The sequence below is a fragment of the Paramisgurnus dabryanus genome, chromosome 8, assembly GCF_030506205.2.
Source record: "Paramisgurnus dabryanus chromosome 8, PD_genome_1.1, whole genome shotgun sequence".
Classification (NCBI taxonomy): Eukaryota; Metazoa; Chordata; class Actinopteri; order Cypriniformes; family Cobitidae; genus Paramisgurnus; species Paramisgurnus dabryanus.
This window is the reverse complement of record NC_133344.1, coordinates 34,000,881-34,021,105: the sequence shown is the minus strand read 5'-3', so window position 1 is coordinate 34,021,105 and position 20,225 is coordinate 34,000,881. Positions and strand designations below refer to the sequence as shown.

General features: G+C 37.6%; 1 protein-coding gene across 9 annotated transcripts in view; it reads left to right on the top strand.

The window, feature by feature from the left end:
• tenm4 (teneurin transmembrane protein 4) overlaps positions 1-20,225 on the top strand; it is a 268,749-nt gene that overhangs the window by 166,480 nt on the left and 82,044 nt on the right. For all 9 annotated transcript variants that reach the window (XM_065281625.1, XM_065281626.1, XM_065281624.1 and 6 more), the window contains 4 exons: positions 1,075-1,291; positions 8,338-8,439; positions 9,004-9,198; positions 13,361-13,561. In XM_065281625.1, coding sequence (XP_065137697.1) covers positions 1,075-1,291; positions 8,338-8,439; positions 9,004-9,198; positions 13,361-13,561 — 715 coding nt within the window. The remainder of the gene's footprint in view (positions 1-1,074; positions 1,292-8,337; positions 8,440-9,003; positions 9,199-13,360; positions 13,562-20,225) is intronic.

The window sequence follows — 20,225 nt, the reverse complement described above, 5'->3', positions numbered from 1 at the left end:
ATGTCATTAATGACTCACCGTCATGTTGTTCCAAACCCGTAAGACAGTTTAAGGGGTTTTAGATTTAGTCAGAGAGCTTGTTGACCCTCCACTGAAAATCTATGTACGGTAAACTGTCCATGTACAGAAAGGTAATAAAAACATAATTAAAGTAGTCCATTTGACATCAGTGGGTTATTTAGAATGTGTTGAAGCATCGAAAATACATTTTGGTCCAAAAATAACAAAAAATAAGATTTTATTCAGCACTTTCTTATCTTCTGGGTCTGTTGTGAATTGTGTGCACGAGACTAAAGTCACGTGACTTCAGTGACCTGGCTGACGTGTTTTCTGGTGCGCCCCAGCTTTTTTTCGCCCGAGCTTCGTTTACAGTCTGAGGGAAACGCACGCTGTAAGTTTGGAAAAAAATCTTCGTAAACATGTCTGAAGATAACACGTCAGCAACGTCGTACGTCGTGCATCAGCTTTTCATAGCACCTAAACTATTTGTGGGACTACCCGCTTTGTTGGCATGTTTGCAAAACAGGACATGGGAATGATTTTATTACCGGGACTGGCCTTTTTGGGGTCTAAATTAGCTCGGGAGTATGGTCTTACCAGCACAATGCAAAATATTTGTTGATAGCATGTCATACAAAACACTTGCAGCCACATTTTTTAAAAAGTCTTGTATATATAAAGTTTATGCATACTTTGTGAACATGTTACAAAACATACACAAACATTCAGTACATGATCTTTTCTCAGCCTTGATTATATAAAACACTGCAAGTTGAGGTAACTGAGAATATTTCCCTTTACAGTAATAACAATTTGTGTAGATTTTGTGCTAACTTTAAATTGAAGTAATGTCACAGACATGTTCTTACTATGAGTGTCACCCTTAAAAATAGCCCAGTATAAGGTGTTGTTTTGTAACACCTGCATTAGTCGTCTTCTCACAATCACAGTCTCAGCCGTTCCTCAGAGACCCGCTAACGTTGACTCCAACACCGAGAGCTTATCAGCTGCTGAAGGCTCATGTGTCGGCCCTAATGTCTATCTGTGGTTTGTCTGTCTCTCTCCTGTCTCCAGTTTGACTTTGTGGAACTGTTGGACGGTCGTCGGCTCCTGGCTCAGGGGGTGCCGAGCATCGAAGGGCCACCTTTTCCAGCCCAGCAACGAAGCCTGGCTCCCCTAACCAATCACGATACGGGATTCATACAGTACATGGACTCGGGCATCTGGCACCTGGCCGTGTACAATGATGGAAAGGAAACAGAACAGGTGTCGTTTCTAACAACTGCAATTGGTTAGTATGATGTTAAATTGCATTAGCGTATGTTTTGTAACTTTTCATATACTGCTTGCTAATGGCACGTCAAATGAACGTAATGGCGCCGTACAAGTTTGTGTGGAGTGGCTCATTTAACTTTTTACCTAATCGGAAACTTGGTTTTCTTAGCTACGATTGACTAGGATGGAGTGCCGGCGTAATTTAATTCTTGAATGTAATTTTAAAAACAAACATCCATTATGCAAAATTTCTCATCAACGTGTGAAGTGTCGAGTAACTGCTGTAGAGCACTTAGCGGTAAGCTTTTCAAAATGTTTTTGGGCCAATTCTTCATCATAAATTCAGCAATGTCAATTCAGGAATTAAATTACAACACAACTTGGCATTTGTCAAAACAGTAGGTAACTCTGTCCGCAATTTCCTCTTTGGATGGTTTCGGAAAAACATTTCCAATTTAAACCGCAAAAAATTGGCAGCTACCATCTGTACGTCTTTAAATTCACTCAACTTTATGCACTTACAGTATGTAAACTTCTCAAGGGTTTAAAGAGATTTTTCATTTTTAGGTGAGCTGGCCCTTTAAATCATTATAAAATGGACCACAAGAGCACAGTTAGACAATGCTACATGTCAATTTTTGCACTAATTAAAATGCCTGTTCAGATTTGGAAACTGAAACTCAATGTACATGCCATCACAACTTAAATCAACTATTTTAAATCTTCTGGTCTTGGCAGTCAGTCTCAGCCAAAATGATCTGGCATTTTACCCAACCGAAACTTGAATGAGGCATTACAAGACTAGTTTGCAGTACTTATCAGAGGCAGGCACAAGTGATATTACCCTTTTTAGCATTGCCATCTTCGCCAGCTCAGACCTCTACAGAGTAATCAAGGTGGATTTGAATAAGAAAGATTGTGGAAATGAGCCGACTGCATGCGTTCTTCACTGATGGCCGTAAGACTCTTGTTAGTTTCTGAGTGTCTGCCAGTGAATCTCGGCTCTCATTTGCTCTTTATTTGCATAGAATGGCGTGGACTCGATTTAAAATCGATTTTTTTGATTTTGTCAAAATGGTGATGTTGCAATGTCACGTCCTTAAATCAGCTGCCCTTAAACCACTTTATATACTGTAGGTTTTTGTGACCCTGGACCACAAAAGCAGTCATAAGTCGCACTGCGATATTTGTAGCAATAGCCAACAATGCATTGTATGGATCTTGATAGTTTTTTATATGACAAAAATCATTAGGATATTAAGTAAAGATTATGTTCCATTAAGATGTTTTGTAAATGTGCTACCATAAATATACCAAAACATGTATTTATTATTATTAATACAGCAGGGAAAATAAGTATTTGACACATCAGCATTATTATCAGTAAGGGGATTTCTAAGTGGGCTATTGACTCAAAATTTCCACTTGATGTACCAAATATTGAATTCATACAAAAAATCAGAACATTTAAGTATACAAGTTGAGTCATAATAATTAAAGTGAATATAAAGTGAAAATAAGTATATTATGAAATACTTACTTTCCCAGCTGTATGTGTTGCTAATGACTTAATCTAAACTTTGAACTTTAAAGGGGATTTTCTCAATATTTAGATTTTTTGCACCCTCTGATTCCAGATTTTTATTTGTTTTATCTCGACCAAATATTGTCCTATCCTAACAAACCATACAACAATAGAGCTTATTTATTAAGCTTTAAAATGTAAAAATCTTACTTTTGGGTCTTAGAATTGACCCCTATGACTGGTTTTGTGGTCCAGGGTCCCAAATGTAAAGCTTATAAAAGGTGCAATGTACATATGTATCCATTGAAGAAACATGACAGGTAGACGTTAACTAAAATAATACAAAATATGTCACGATTAGATATTTATTAAACAGCATTTGTGTCTGTGAAGGACATCCATGTTTTTATATCCTATGGGGTAACAAGGTCCCACAAGTTCGAGGGAATTAATATTGTTATTTTAAATATGTGACTCTGGGTGTGAAATCCGTTCCAAAGTCGAAAAATCTAATGATGAGATTAACAGCATCAAAGTTTGATTTTTAACCATTGATTTTACATTGATTTTAATCTTTGATATAACCTTACTTCGTCAATATTAAATACTTCATGGTTATATTTTCACAGAATGTTCTTTACGTTATGTAGACAATGACTTTAGCTAGGTTTTCATAGACTGGGTCACATGTGCTTATATTTCACTTCCTTAACCTATAACATAAATTGCTGGGAAATTGTTCTGGAGTTCACCTACCCATTTTAAGTAGGTCTCATAGCTACTAAAAACAACAAAAATCAAAATCATTCTTTTTTTTTATCTTTTTTTCCCAGTGGTCAAGAATCAGTCGCTCATTATTCAACCACTTTCATGCCTTTTCCACCATCAAAGACACATTTTCCATTCATGTTTATAGATTTGATTGTGATTTCGTCCTCTGCTCTCTATTTGCATAGAACACAGCGGCCTTGATTTAAAGCTTGTCGACCCCTCCGTCCCACTGCGGATATTATCGAATGTCATTTGATCGTGTTCGCATGTGCATTTCTGCCATTAAAGAGGCACTTTGCCACCCTCGCTTTTGCCACGGTCGCCTCCCTGATGGCGCCGATTGCATCCTTTCTCCTGTGCGCCTTTGATTACCGCAAAAGGTGTCTAGGAGGAAGAGCAGAGCTCGGGGCCGTCTTGAGGTTTCGGTTTACGTGGAGGTGGCAGCTGGGAGCTGTACTCGCATGCTCTTTAATTAAACGCTCCTGGGCCACGGCCCATCTGTGATGAGAGAGAGGAGGGAGTTTGGCAGGCTGTCGATCGATGCCACGCAGCCATTTCTGCAGTTCCAGCTTGTCGAGGGAAAAGGCGACATTACGCCCCGCCACCCCCGACGAGCGCGAAACACGATACTTTATATACGAGATGTGACATGGTGGAGTCGCTCTGTTTATCCTGTATCGCTGGCTCTCGGATGCAACCTCCATCGGGGTTTGTCGGCCGCCTGCGGTTCCGGGGCGGATGGAGGGCTTCGCAGCGGAGGGCCGGGGATGGGAGTCACGCCTGAGATGAATTGACTCTAGGCTGTGTGCCGCAGAGGGAGACTGAAAGAAAAGGTGAAGAAAGATTGAAAGGACAGAGAGAGAGAAATAAAGTGAAAAAAGTGGGTTAGTTCAATGGTTACCTTCAGTGGGATTCAGACTGCACCTGGTTATGGTAGAAATATGATGGGAATACAAACAGTCCATCATAGAAACTGTGGTGTTGAATTCCTCTATTGTTCTGGATTTTTCCTTCCCCGTGACTTTTATTTTTATTTCTTCCTTTGTATTTCTGGTCTTCATCCCTGATTCTCACGACTCCTCATTACAAAGCTTGGGTATCCGTCCCACGTGCCACAGGGTCTCATTTGCCCTCACAGTATCAAGGATGCATCTTCAGCGATCACTGGCTGATTGCTTCTGTCCTTCAGCCTTCACTTCAACAACAACTCTTACATTAAATAGTCATGATAGAATAAAACCAAGGATAGCGATGCTCTGCTGTATTAAAAAATGCGGGAGTATTTCATTACCGTCTGATTATTATGAAGGAAATGAAATGTGTACAATGTGTCTTAGATGTTACAATACTCACTCCTATCTATACATCCACATTGATAGATTGTCTGTATCTTTAATGCAACCGTGGACAAAAACAATATTGCACAATTATATTTGCTCCACACATGAATAATATATAATATCCTACAGCTTGTGTAGATTTGGGCTTTGCAGACTTTCTAATACTGTATGCAACCGCATGGCAACTGCATGGGAGCATGCCATAGTATTGTGACAGTGAGTTTTTCACATGCAAGCATCACTTTGTTATTTTTGCATTTCCCTTTGGAGCTGCCTGGGGCTTGAAATTGCTACTTCTTGGCTAAATATATTAACAGAAAGAACTACACCCAAATACACCGTATCATGGTACTGTATGCATTGCAGTTTCTTTCATCCCTGCATGCAGCGCAGATGAAAGTTTCAAATGCATGCTAAATTTATGGACTCCTCCTTTTTGTAGTAAAGCCCAAACATGGACTTTAGTGCTAAGTCACTGCTGAGAGATCAAAATACATGACGGTTCTAAAAGGCAGTGCAAGGTCTGGACTCATGCCACTGAACTCTGATCAGTCACGACGTGCTTTACACGAACTTGACAGCAAGAGAAAGTGTTGTATTGAAAAGCTCTGTACCCACTTGATATCAGAGAAACAAAGCAATAAGTTATCGTGCAAGGAATACGACTTGTATAATTGTAAACATCTCATTCATCTTTACACACTCCATTGTGCTACCACACACACTCGGGAGCCCCGCACGGCCTCTGGTTAGAAATAAAGGCTGGAGGGCATCAAATGCCCAGCAAAGTCTTGATCGGCTCAGGCATACCGGGGGACATCCAGTTGGACAGCCTTTTCCTTTTACATCAAGTGAGCTTTGCCTTTAAAATCCTTTCAGAAACACTCCTTCCGCACCCCAGCCTGTTTACCTCCCTCCCTCTGTGTTTCTTTCTCCCCTCTCTCTCAGCGTTCAGCTTTCCGTCTGTTGCATCTTCCGCAATGATTAAGTCTCTTGAGGAAGGGGAATGCTGTGTCCGGACTCACATTTCCAGCCCTTTGTCCGACACAAAAGCATCTTTGTCGAGAGAGCTGAGCCCGGAGCGCACCAGCGGCTCATTGGGTGCCTTAGAGAGGGAGAGAGACTATTATTGTTATTTCATGTTTAATTCAGAATGCATCTGTTTTTTATTTCATCTGCGAGGAATTGTGGGATTTTCTTATTTAGAAATAAGAAGTTTACATAATTTATATTTTAGGAATAGTTTACAAGATAAATATGTTATTATTTGCACCCCTTCCATTTATATGCTCTAAAATTTTTATATTTTGTTGGGTAAAATTTGGATTAACAACACAAACCTTACGTTGAAATTAACCTATGCTGGGTTGTTTTAACCAATGTTTTTGTCAAATATGGATATATTTACTAGGTTCATTTAACCCACCAATTGGGTTTGTACATATTTTACCCACCCATTGTGTTAAAACAATACGGTGTTCATACTATTGTATACGGTGTATATATTATTTAAATCCATATAAAAATAAATTATGTGTCATTGTAGCTTTATTGTATGCAAAAATATGCGTGCTGTAAATATCCTTGGTTGTCAAAAAGCAGCATAAGGGTTTTTTGGTGTATGTTGAGAATAAATAAAGACAAAATTTTCAATTTTAATTCACTATTTCTCCTAATAGACCTCTGAATGCAGCCCGAGTGCTATCAGCTTGTGTCTTCCAAGAATCGAGCACCACTTCTTCACACCAGGAGTCTAGTCAAATATACCCGCAATCTAAAATAAACCCTTCACGTAGATACGCTCTCCAAATCCGAAATCTTGTAATTATCTTGTTGACTTTGGTTGCATTTTAAATAAGCATGCTTCACCAAAGCACACAGTACATGGGACTGTTCACCAGACGTGTCATGCAACCCTTGTCAGCTTTGTGACGGTCAACGTTAGTTACTTGTCATGAGAAAGCTTCGCTAATTGAACCGAGATTGTCATTACGCTGTGGTAAGTTTGTCAACCATATCTACTTGAGTTCAACTTCACCTTGAGCTAACAGCGAATATATTTATTTTTATTTTTAAAATGTGTCCCGGCCCAAAGTCATCCATTAGGTGTGTTTACTTAAAGGTGCAATGTTGGAAATTTAGCGGCATCTGTGAATTGCAACCAACGGCTCAGTCCACAGCTCACACCTCTTTTTCAAAACGCGTAGTTATGCTACTGTAGCCATCACAGGACAAACACGCCATCGTCTATGACAACGTACACTCACCTAAAGGATTATTAGGAACACCATACTAATACTGTGTTTGACCCCATTTCGCCTTAATTCTACGTGGCATTGATTCAACAAGGGGCTGAAAGCATTCTTTAGAAATGTTTGCCCATATTGATAGGATAGCATCTTGCAGTTGATGGAGATTTGTGGGATGCACATCCAGGGCACGAAGATTCCGTTCCACCACATCCCAAAGATGCTCTATTGGGTTGAGATCTGGTGACTGTGGGGGCCATTTTAGTACAGTGAACTCATTGTCACGTTCAAGAAACCAATTTGAAATGATTCGAGCTTTGTGACATGGTGCATTATCCTGCTGGAAGTAGCCGTCAGAGGATGGGAACACGGTGGTCATAAAGAGATAGACATGGTCAGAAACAATGCTCAGGTAGGCTGTGGCATTTAAACGATGCCCAATTGGCACTAAGGGGCCTAAAGTCTGCCAAGTAAAACATCCCCACACCATTACACCATTGCATTAATGAGAAATTGAACAGGTGTTCCTAATAATCCCTTATGTGAGTGTATAAACAAAACTATAGAGCAGTTTGTCCATTTAGGGCTACTGTAGAAACATGACGGCAACTTCAATTAAAGGTAAACTGCGGCGTATGAAGATAAAAATGGCTCATTGTAAAGTAATAAAACAATACAGTAAATTTTGTAGGGTCTTTATACCACACTGATAATAAAGTTATGTATATGATATTGCATTTCGGTCAAAAGATCCTTTTAAGAGTCCCACATTGCACCTTTAATGAGGCACCCCGTACTTCAAAGTGGCACAAGAGTGATTCAAGATGATAGGGATGAGTCTCCTTTCGAATCGCTTTTGAAGTCATCCACCAGTCGGTTCTTGCGGCGCTGCATGAATTCGAACACACCTATTAATTAAGCCAATGTTTATATGTTGGGCTGGCCAGAAAAACTGTTTATTTTTTAATAATGTTTATACACAAATGATTATTAAAATCGCTTAAATGAAGGTGACATTAGACAGCTTAGTTTCAATAAATGGGCTTGGAGATCTGAGTTTTATGCTCTGCAAGTGTTTTTTATAGTATATTGAATGCTTTTATTTCAAAAGATTAATTTTTTTTTAAGACATGACCCCTTTAAAAAATTTCTGACCACAGTGTTTTTGTTTTTCTAGACTCGATTGATGACTGTCCTAGTAACTGTTTTGGGAATGGAGACTGCGTAGCCGGAAACTGCCACTGTTTTCCCGGCTTCAGAGGACCTGACTGCAGCAGAGGTGAATGTTCTGTTTACCCGTATTGTATCTTGCAATCTTTCTTTCCTTTACAAGAATTTACCCTGATAATATTAAAAAACATAAATTAAATGATAATAAGCATCTATGCCCATTTGATAAAGATCCCATAACAATTCATAGCAAACAATGCTTACAGTATAACAATACTAATATGAAACAAAATTAAAATTGTATAATAATAATATATTGTGTAATAAAATGTGTAATAATATAATGAATGGAAGTAGCATTTAGAAAAAAATTACAAAAAATAAAATAACATTTTTAAATTAAAAAAACATTATTCCAATACTTTAATGAAGTATTTCTGTGTGCCGTTAAAATAAATAGATCTCATTTGTTTCCTATCATTTTCTTCTGCATTCTCTTTTCTTCTGAAAGTTTTTTTTCTCTTTTTTACTATTTTTACAATTTTATATCAACCTTTGGTCAGTCTTGTGTCATGTTGTATTGATATTGATTTTCACACAAACTACGAGTCCAACAGTCTTCCACAATCATTGTTCTCTTGTACCAACGTTTGTCATCTCTGTATGTCTTCAGCGTCCTGTCCCGTACTGTGCAGTGGAAACGGTCAGTACCTGAAAGGACGTTGCATGTGTCACAGTGGCTGGAAAGGGTCCGAATGTGACGTTCCTACCAACCAGTGCATCGACATCACTTGCAGCGGACACGGCACGTGCATTGTGGGAACGTGCATCTGTAATCCAGGCTACAAGGGGGAGAACTGTGAAGAAGGTACAGATAAATATGAGTCTCATATCTATTACAGCAAAAGGGTCAAGTGAATGTCAAATACTGTAACAACCACTAAGGGTAGATGCTTGTAGTATGTGCTGGATGTTATTAGTACAGATAAATCAGTTTGTCACTCTTCATTCATCATATCATCTGAAACATCACTGTTCCAACAGTACTGTAGGTTGTAATTGATGTCTATGCTGTTTTCTAGTGTGCAAAAGGTTTTTTTGCACCAATACCATAGAGCAGTGTTTCGGCAGGGGATGTTTAGGTTTTTCATAGAAGGATACAGCACAACAAAGAACCTTTATTTGTATGAGTGAAGTGACGTAGTCTGAATTTTACGCACCAAATCACACAGTAAAAGCACCATCTTTTTCCACCATCATGGCCTTTTTAGTATGCATACCCTTCGATATGTAAGATCGGCTCATGACCTTCGAGTTTGGTGCAGCCCACGTTTAGGAAGTCTCTGTGCTCTTCTGCATACATTATGGATACTTCTGAGGGTCCGGACCAATTCATTAAAAGCCCAAACAATACTTTTGCACAGGAAATTCGGCAAACCGAGAATACGCCCATTGTGACCGACGGTTTTTGAAGCTTCTCATCTCAAGATGATAAATAGACCGGCCAGTTTTGACAAATGGTACGTTCTGACTCTTCTGACCCCCACCGATTCTATTTCGGGTCTCACCGTCGGCCATTCCAGAGTGAGAATGCAGACGCTGGCCCTTTAACGGTTCTACCTTTCTTCGCCACGACCTTCAGGCAGCGATGATTAATTGCCAGGAGAGGGACTCTTGTCATTTAGCCTACGATCTCTGTGCCTTGTGCCCAAACCATCTGCTAAGAGGCCTGAACTCCTGCTCGTCTATAGGAACGGCCTCTCCACCCATTTGTGTCATGGTAAAGGGAGCCAGCAATGTAGCGACCCCAACGCTCCTTTCCCATCATGCCCCAGCTGGTCTCATGTTTGCCATCTGTGAGGGTACATTCCTGTTTCACACCATCATTTTCGAATAAAGGTACTCATTTTCCTACGACTCTTGACTTTTGGTTATCGGGCCACATTCAACGAAACAAATAGGCCGTAGGCCGAATGATTTGCGCCAGTATGTGCTAAAGATTAAAAAGAAATACAGAGTTGTACATTCTGAGCTCATTCGCCCATGGGACATTTGGTTTGCATTCTGTCACGCTCGGTTTTAGGTTCGTGGTAAGTGGGGACCCCATCCACTGTCGCTTTTCAATTTAACAGAACACGTTTGGACCACGGCAGTTCTGTCCCTCTATGACACAGGGAGAAAATCCCATTACCAGAATCTGGTGGAGTCAAAGAGGGAACAACAAAACGCTCTTCCCACCTGCCAGTTACGGCACAGACATACAGTAAATGCGGTCATTTAAATTGACCGTTTGGAAATTGTTTTTCTCTCAGGGAAGCTGCACGCCTCAGATGCGACCAGCATGTGGTGCAGTATCCGGTAGGAGAGCTCGACCTCTAGAGGTTGGGAGCTGAATGTCTTGTGGTCTGGTATGAATGAATAAAGTCAAATTCATCCTTCGACAGAATGAGAAACAGCAGGGCACATCGGGCTTTAACAGTTAAATGTGGATGCTTTTGGTCTGTTTAGGTTTGATGAAGTGCAGTGGTTCAAAACCACTCAGAACTCGCAGTTGTTTATTGTGCACATTTAAACAAAAATAAATTAATAGTTCATCTAAAAATGATCATGTCCTCTCTCTAAATTTGGGATCCACAATCTGTAGTATTTATTATAGTACTGTAGTAATTGTAGTGAATTGTAGCAATTAAACACTTTGTTAATGTATAATGTGGTATTCTGTGGAATTAACTATAGTTTTTTAACCATTGTATATATAGTGATTACTACACTTGGTTCATGCATTCTGTAGTTTTAACTTGAATTGATATACTGTATTAAATATTGTAATACACTCCGAGATTAACTATGGGAGGGTAAACAGTATAGTGTTTATGAATTTAACAACAGTTCATGGCAATTCGTACGCATTTTACAAGGTGGTTAATTCGTATTAATTCGTGTGACCACATTTGTACATTTTTCCACAATTTGCCTTGACCTCTGTGATGGTGGGGTTAAGGGTGGGGTTTCCCTCTAGTTTTTTTTAGTGCTGGGCAAAGATTAATCCTGATTAATCGCATACAAAATAAAAGTAATTTTTTGCATAATAAGAGTGTGTAATTATTACCTATATATAAATACACACACACACACACACACACACACACACACACACACACACACACACACACACACACACACACACATTAATGTATGTATTTAAGAAACATGTACATGTTTATATATATATATATATATATATATATATATAAAACGGTTAGTTCCAATTCTTGATTCTGATTGGTCAATAGGTGTGCTTTATTCACGATAAAACACGGCTATGACCGCTTCACCCAACGGTTCTGTTCATCACTGCGCCCTTAGCAACACCCTTAGCAACCACACGTATCGGTTTGTTGTTTTTATTTGAGCTTTCATGCATTTTATAGACGGTTTCATCGGACGCACGTGATACACGTCTGGATCCGAACCTTACTTCCGGTTTTGTTTTTTTAATGTCTGACTAGTTGCTAAACTGATCTCTTGAACAAATGCCTCGTTGAAAATATGTTACGGTAATCTATGTGTTCTTGTTTTGCTTGTTATATAAATAAACTACGTTTAAAGTATTTGTTGTTATTTATTATTAGCGGAGTTTACCGGAAGTTACGTGCGTACCGCGACAGCCGCTTGTTTATGTTGTTACTGCTGAAACCGTCTATACATTGGAACACATTTTTGTTCATGGTCAGGGACTATTTTTTCTAGCGGAAGGAATGCTTTTTATTGATTTAACTTCATGAAAGTTGCACTAATTTTTTTTACTTTAATATTGTGTGGTAACCGTTTTATAAAAGCATTAAGGTACTTGCCCTATTGCTTTTATAAAACAGTTACCTTCGCGTCGTGCCTGACAACGTTACTTAATCACGATACAGCACAGCCTCTCGTACATTATTATATATTTATTTATTTATATTTTTATATATTCTATATAATATATACATTTAAAAAATTATATATAAATAAAAAAATACTGAAATGAAGATATGTATGTGTGTGTGGTTAAATATACATAATAATTACAAACAGTACACATACAAATATTATGCAAAAAAGCACTTTTATTTTGTATGCAATTAATCTTTTCCCAGCACTGTTTTTTTATGATATTGTACATTCTTGCACAATTAACTTATTCATCCGCCAGCCTTTTTTGAAAAGTTGCCTGCCAGCATTTGTGATTTTCACAAAAGTTTCCAAAAAAAAACCTTCCAGGAATTTTATCTTCTAAAAATATATAAACATACAAATATATATTAAATGAAAGAACAGACCCTTTCAAACAAACAATAAACAAAACGGGGGGGGACGTTTTATCCTGTCTATATTTTTTTTTCTCTGCTTATGAACTCTTAATATGGGTATTTTTCTTAAAAAGGAAAATTTTAGCAAAAAAGCTGAAATAATTGCAGTTTTAAAAGATTTTGTTAGAGATCAGATTTAGAACGATTATGAAAACATAAACGCATTGTAAAATTAATAAATAATTTTTTGCTTCAGTTTTTTTATAAATTAGGGGTTAGCTGGTGGATAATCGCGGTATTACAGATAACCCTAAATCCTCATCAGTAACACGTTTTTTATGCAATTGTTTTCTCTTAAATGACGAGATATCTCGTCAATGGTGGGGAAAGAGTTAACTTTGTACAAAATCATACGAATTAGCCAACTCGTAAAATACGACATATTCTCATGAGAGCAGGCTGGAAATTTAAGACATTAGTACCAAGATTTTAAAGGGATATCTCACCCAAAAATAAAACGTCTGTCATCATTTATTGAATGTCATGTATGAGTTTCTTTATTTTGTTGAACGCAAAAGAAAATATTTTGTTAAATGATGGTAAACACACAGTTGACGGTACCTATTGACATCAATATTATTTGTTTTCCTACTATGGGTACCATCAACTGTGTGTTTACCATCAATTATCAAAATATATTCTTACAATGTGTTAACGTTTTTTGTTTTTGTTATTTTGCAGTGGACTGCATAGACCCAACCTGCTCAGGGAGAGGAGTTTGTGTACGTGGAGAATGTCACTGTTTTGTTGGATGGGGAGGACCTGGATGCGAAAGTCCACGCGCTTCATGTATGGAGCAGTGCTCGGGTCATGGGACCTTCTTGGCTGATACCAATTCATGTAATTGTGACCCCAACTGGACCGGTCACGACTGCTCCACAGGTCAGTACCATGATACAATATGACAGCTATATATTTTTTTTAACTGTCAGGTGTCAGTTGCTCTGATAATATCACATATCTGATACTATTAGCTTTATATTTATCTGAAGGGCAAATCGCACACCTGCATATTGAATTTATCTCTTCGCGAGTGTTGATTCATGTTAAAATCCCGTAACCCCTTTAAATAAAACTCGATGCGTGATCTTTCCTAATCTCACAACCTGTTGCCATGGCAGCATTGACTACAGGTGTCAGGATGTAATTTCACGCTCCAGGTAACTTAACTTACTGTTCTCAGCTTGTGTGATTTAGAGAGCCCAGAGAAACAATATTATGTAAAGTGATTCGATAAACGGTACGTTTCTTATCAATCAGGATTTTCAACTGGGAATCTTTGAACGTCCCAAAACTTAATTGGCAGCTATTATTAAAGTAGTTCGATAAAGTTACCACAGTACAACTTCCTCTCACTTATCTCCACTAGAATAGGCGTTTCGGTCAAATTCTGCATGGTTTCAAAACAATTTTGTCCCCTCTACCCGACCCCCCTCCTAGTCACGGCTGACCGGCCTTTTCACGCAGACCCTTCCACAGTTGAGCTGTTTCTGTCACACTAGTTAGATCTTTGCCAGAAAGGGGTGAAAGAAAAGTGTTTGATACAGCTTATGTGCTTTGGCAGCGCGCGGCAGAGACAAAGAGTCAGGTTTGGTTAAACAGAGCCCTATAGATCTCCCATCCAACATTATACATATGAAAGAAAGGATATTTGTAAAAATTACAAATATAAGCTTGGTAAGTACAGTAAGTGAAGTTAAGATAACGTTTTATGATTCTTTTAAAGTTCATAAAAAGTCAATATAAAATTATTTAAAAGTAGCTGACTATGCATATATATATATATATATATATATATATATATATATATATATATATATATATATATATATATATTTATTTATTTATTTATTTATTTTTTACACGCTCCATTAGTTTAACCTTTTATATTTTTGTATTTTCACTCCAGCTTCATAACACAGGGTATAAATCCAAAAGCATTACTAAACCAATACTATTTATTATAAAAAATCCTCCCTAAGTACCCCAAAAAGCATCGTGATATCATTATTTTGCTCACTGCCCTTGTTAACACCACCCTGCTTTAAGACATCAAAGACCTCATGGACATTTTGCTTCAGCAAACTTTTAAAACAGCTATCTGTGACTGTGAATTTCACTTTAATGCCACACAGACAGAGTGACCTATTAGGTAATCCGAGGGATTTGCTTGAAATAACCATTTAAAGCCTCGCCGCTCGAGCAAAAGATTCAGCGTGAGTAAATGATGACAGGCTTGTACTCTCCTCCGCCCGCCTCTACTCTTCTTCAAGGGTCTCCATTAAGAGAGAGGAAGGCTGCTGTAGTGAACATTAATGCATTCAAGCACTCAGGTGATTTTGCAAGTGTACTCTTATTGTTGATACACTGTGGAAAATATGAGATCCATTAGTTTTCACCGTCTGGCAGATTTGCAAGGATACAAGTTAATTGAAATGCCTGGCAGGGGCTGTTGCAGATAAAATAAATGCTATGCTATTAACGCAGTGTTAAGGCCATGCTAAGATTAAAGAATAACATAAAATGTATGGTGGATCTAATTTGAACTTTTGGATGCAAAAAAAATGAACTTGTGCGACTAAACTGTGTGACACGCTGACTGACCAGAAGTGATGTATTTTTAGTGTGTTCCAATAAAAACACTGTGTGCGAGAAAATGATTAATCATTTTTTGTTTAACTTTTTTCAGTTACACAATCTTTAAAAAACAATTGATTACTGATAAGTAAATTAATAAGTATAAATACATACATAGATTAAAGGCTTTTGCCTTGACACAGAATTACGATTAAACCAAAATTTCATCACGACTGCCACTAGGGGGCGAACTCCGGCCGTCGTGTCTGAATGTAGTGTACAATTGAAAGATGATTTAGCTTATATATCTTTAAAATATTAAAATAGAAAACATGAAGTGCAATTTTAGTCATTAGGAGAAGACTGACTATATGTTGTGAATACTTGAAATGTAACAATTTATAAAAGTTAAACAGTTATAAACAAAAGAAATTTAAGAGCTCTACATGTGTTGATTATTTACACTTGCACTTTGTGCAACTACTAAAATTTGGTTCTTGGTGTGTTAAATTGCAATTGTTTTTAAAATATAACAAAAACAACATAAGTTATATATATTTTAAGTCAAAGGTTAAAATAAGGATACAATTTTATTTACAATTTTAAAATCTGGCCCTCGAAGAAGAGTAGTTGAAGACCCCTGCAGTAAATAAACCTATGCTGGATTGTTTTAACTCAAATGCTGGATTGTCCATCAATTGGTTCTCTCCAATCAGGGGCGTAGCCAGTAATGGGCCAGGGCGGCACTGGCCCGCCCACATAACTCCCTGGCCCGCCCAGGCAAGTTTAACCAAAATACATTTTTAGTTTATTTTTATTATTCAAATGTATTTAATAAAATATATTAACATAAACCGGATTTATTATTGACTGGTGTGTGTTTAATTTGCTTTCTAAATAAAATGGAATTGTTGAAGCAAGTTGTAGGAAGCTTCCGAAACGTAATTGGTTGCTTGGTTGCTAGGAGTTCAGATAGACTCTGTGGGGGGCGGCGGCCGGCGGGCTCTGGCAGTCTGCCAGCTAACTTTTCTAACTGCTTTTTTAGCTAATATTAACATTGCCACAATAATGGCTAAAGTTTCTTTAATGTGTTATTTAAAAAAGCAAGATTTGACGAAGAAGATACGCCACTGCCTCCATCTACCGAGTATTACCAGCCCAGTTCTTCAGACGCTGGTGGCGCCGGCTGCCGCTTGCTCCCTGGCGGCAGTTTCAGTGCTCTCTCCCGGTCAGTCTGACACAGGTTACCCGCCGATCTAACTGCAATTGATGAACCACCTTCACAACCCAATTTGCATCCATGAGTTACTACCCGCCTCAACAACCTTTTGTTTTTTTGAAAAAGAACTCTGTGACTCTTCGGACTATAATGAGATCATTTCTGTTTTCAACATCAAACCCAGGCGTTTGCGTCTTGTTTTGTAGAATTAAAACAACAAAGGTAGGCATGCTGTTTAACTAATTTCCTTATTTTTGCTCGTGAAGTGATTTAACTAAGTGGTGTGTTGTGTATAGATGTATGCCAGCCTTATAGGTTAAACTTACATTGTTTAATTTAAATGAGTTGCTATTTTTGGCACAAAAGCTTAATTTCCAACAGGCTGATTGCACTGTATATGGTTGATTTAACATAACTTAGGCAGTGTGTTGTTATTTATTTCAAACCGTGCTCTGCTGAGAGTTTTCGTCATTTCAATTTATTTTTAGCCTACTTTATTTCAGGTGAACTGTTTTTGCACTGCTGACTAGCCTGAATAAGCCTGGTTTGTTCAGCCTTTATTGAGCTCTGTTGGTTTAACATGTTTAGACAGTGTTTTATTATTGACTTCGCCAAAAATTGAAAAGTAAAGATGTCACTGTTTTTGCAGTTTGTCTATTGTTTTTTTTCCACTCTAAGGTTTATTTATTATTTAAGTAATTTTATTCTGATAAACTATAGGCCCACTCACTTTTGCTCCGGCCCGCCCAAAATACAATTTCTGCCTACGCCCCTGTCTCCAATATGTACTAAACCATGGATTAAACCAGCCCAACATTTTGTGTAATGACATGAAATATCATATATCAATAACAACTATTATAGGTATTAAAAGGTGATCAGTACAGGATATAGGATATTTAAATAACAGAAAAAAATAATAAATACAAATAGACTCAAAATTGATAAAATTCTCTTTCTCTATCTCTCGTTGATATTTGAAAGCGCTAGGTATATATTATAAAATAACATGAAAAATATAAAATAAAAAAATTCTCTTAATTTTTATTTAAGTAAAAATAAGTGATTTTTTTTGCAGGAATGTTAAATAATTATTAGAGCTATCAAAATTAATGTGTTAATAACGCGTTAACGAAAATTCATTCATCACAAATTGTATTAACGCGCGATTAACGCAACATGCAATTTCTGTTTGACCCTTGGTCTAGCCCACAGGTGGATGAATTGAGATGCAGCATGATTCCAACAAATCATGCATTGTTTTGAAGGTTTTTTTATAGACAATGTTAAAATATAAATTTTTATTTTTGAAAATTTGCTCATCCCAACTCAATTTGCCAGCACAGGTCACAAATGATGCAGCAGCAAACAGAAATGGAGAAACAACAAGGTTTTTTAAAGGGAAAATCATATATTAAACTATGGCTGATGGTTCTGTTGAAAATTTAAACAGGCTGTTGTAAACAAACATTTGCATATAGCATATATATATATTTGTCCAAATCCATGTTGATTAGAGCATTAAAAACTTGGAAAGTGTTTTAATTTAGAACAGATAAAAATGTGAGTTCATTTGCGATTAATCGCGAGTTAACTCATGAAATCATGCGATTAATCTAGATTAAATATTTTAATCTATTGACAGCCTTAATAATTATATTGCATTGTATTATAACATAAGCTACTAAAATGTCTCTCTTTGTCTTTCTCTCTGTTGTCATCCTTATGGTCACCGGTTATAATTAAATAAGGAGCTCTCAGTCTCTCAGCTCTGTTATGTGGGCAGTCTGGCAGCTCTGCCACATTCTGAAATGAGGTGCAAACAATCTCGATCTGCATCAATTAGTTCTCCTCCTCCATTAAAGGACACGAGCGAGATTCGCCCAATTATTGTACAGCGTTCTCTGTGTCTGTGCCCCGTGGTGAGGCATTATGGGAACGATCCACAGATGGTCTTGTCCTGTCAGATAGCTGTTGTGTTACCTTTTATGAGAATCGCTCGGAGGAACACCTTTACGAGAAAATTATATTTGTATAATCAAGCAAGATATTTTTTGAGAGAGAGAGAGAGAGAGAGAGAGAGAGAGAGAGAGAGAGAGAGAGAGAGAGAGAGAGAGAGAAATTGAACAACTGGGTGTCTCCTTGACAACTTTAAGCAGTTCTGAATGAAATGCCATTAGGATGCGTCTAATTGAAATGTTGCATGTGAAATTAAGGGCATTTACATAATTTAACAAAGACCCGACAATGTAATTAGCAAGAGAGAAGAGATTTTTTTCTTCTGGCTTTTAAATCTGGTAATGCCATGTTATGGTTTGCGTCTGAAAAGACTAAGTTAACTCTGTTTAATTCGTAACAGTGACAAAATGGGGAACCACATGAACATAATTGACTCATTAATAGCCTATAGAAGACCTCCCTCGCTTCCTTCTGGATATCACGAATACGTTCGGCTAATTAAACGGCAATACAAAGCCATTTTTCTTCTATCTTCGCTAAGCTGCTTTTCCTTCAGTGAAAGGAACTCATATTCATCTGATGTTTGGTATGCTTTGTCGATTTGTTTTTACACCACGGTTATATTTTTACGTTCGTATGTGTTAATTTGACACACACTTTTATCCGTAATTTATTTTGTGATTTGTTTTAACAACGCATTTTATTCTTGGGATCAAACCTGTGACGTTTAGGTTGCCAGCGGCATGCTCTACCACCAAGCAACAGGAAATCAACAGAAATGTTTGCAGAAAGTTTTTAAACTCGCTAGACATGCTGTGAAGTGTTACACTTTGGTATTGGCACTCTCGGTTCACACTTCCTAGAAGCTAAAGTGGGAAGTAAAGCACAGGGGACTGTTTAACTTGTCAAAAATGTGTCACATGGGAGATTGAACTCAACAAGGATTTGAGTTCAACATCCTCCTCGTACTAAATTTATATAGAAATATAGCTGCAAGCAGCGTATAACAAGGTTCAAGGGTTTTAGTATCTTGACGCCCAGTATGAATTATATAAACCAACCAGCATGTCTCCATGATGTTGTTTGGCGGCTTGTAAGTATATAAAACCAGTCCCAATTTCTTTATTTTATTCAAATTTGAAGATGTAACTTTTCGAGATTGCATCCTAACTTATCATTTTATTAAAATTATCATCACTGGAAATATTATTTTAATTGTATACATTCTTTAAACGTCGTTAAAGGACCAGGATATATTAATGCATTCGGCAGATGCTTCTATGCAAAGCGACTTACCCTTAAAGGGATAGTTCACCGAAAATTTTTTCATGACTGAAATGAAATTAGAAATAAACATTTTATTCGTCGTGAGCCAAGGATTCCAGTGATATAAGGCATTTGACATTTGGACTCGAATTGTGGGAGGATGAGCATCAACGTGTTTGCCATCGCTGTAGCGCCAACTAGTGATCAGTCACCGCAATTTTTTGCACGTGACCCCAGAATAAGCTCATGTATAAATGTACCAAATTTGGTGTCGATACCTCATTCATGTCCCCAGTCATTGCCAATCAAGTCCAAGCAGCTTCGCGCACTTCAGGCGTTTGGGCATGGCGTGTCGACGATGAGTCAAAAGTTTAACTTTTTTGATAACTTTTCATAAACAAACTCCAAGAAATATTTCAGCACTTGATTGGTTCCCATCGGGCGAAAAACCTAGGACTAGTTCGTTTAAATGTTTTTGCAAAAAAATCTAAAATAACGAAAAAATTTGAATGACTTAAAGCTGCA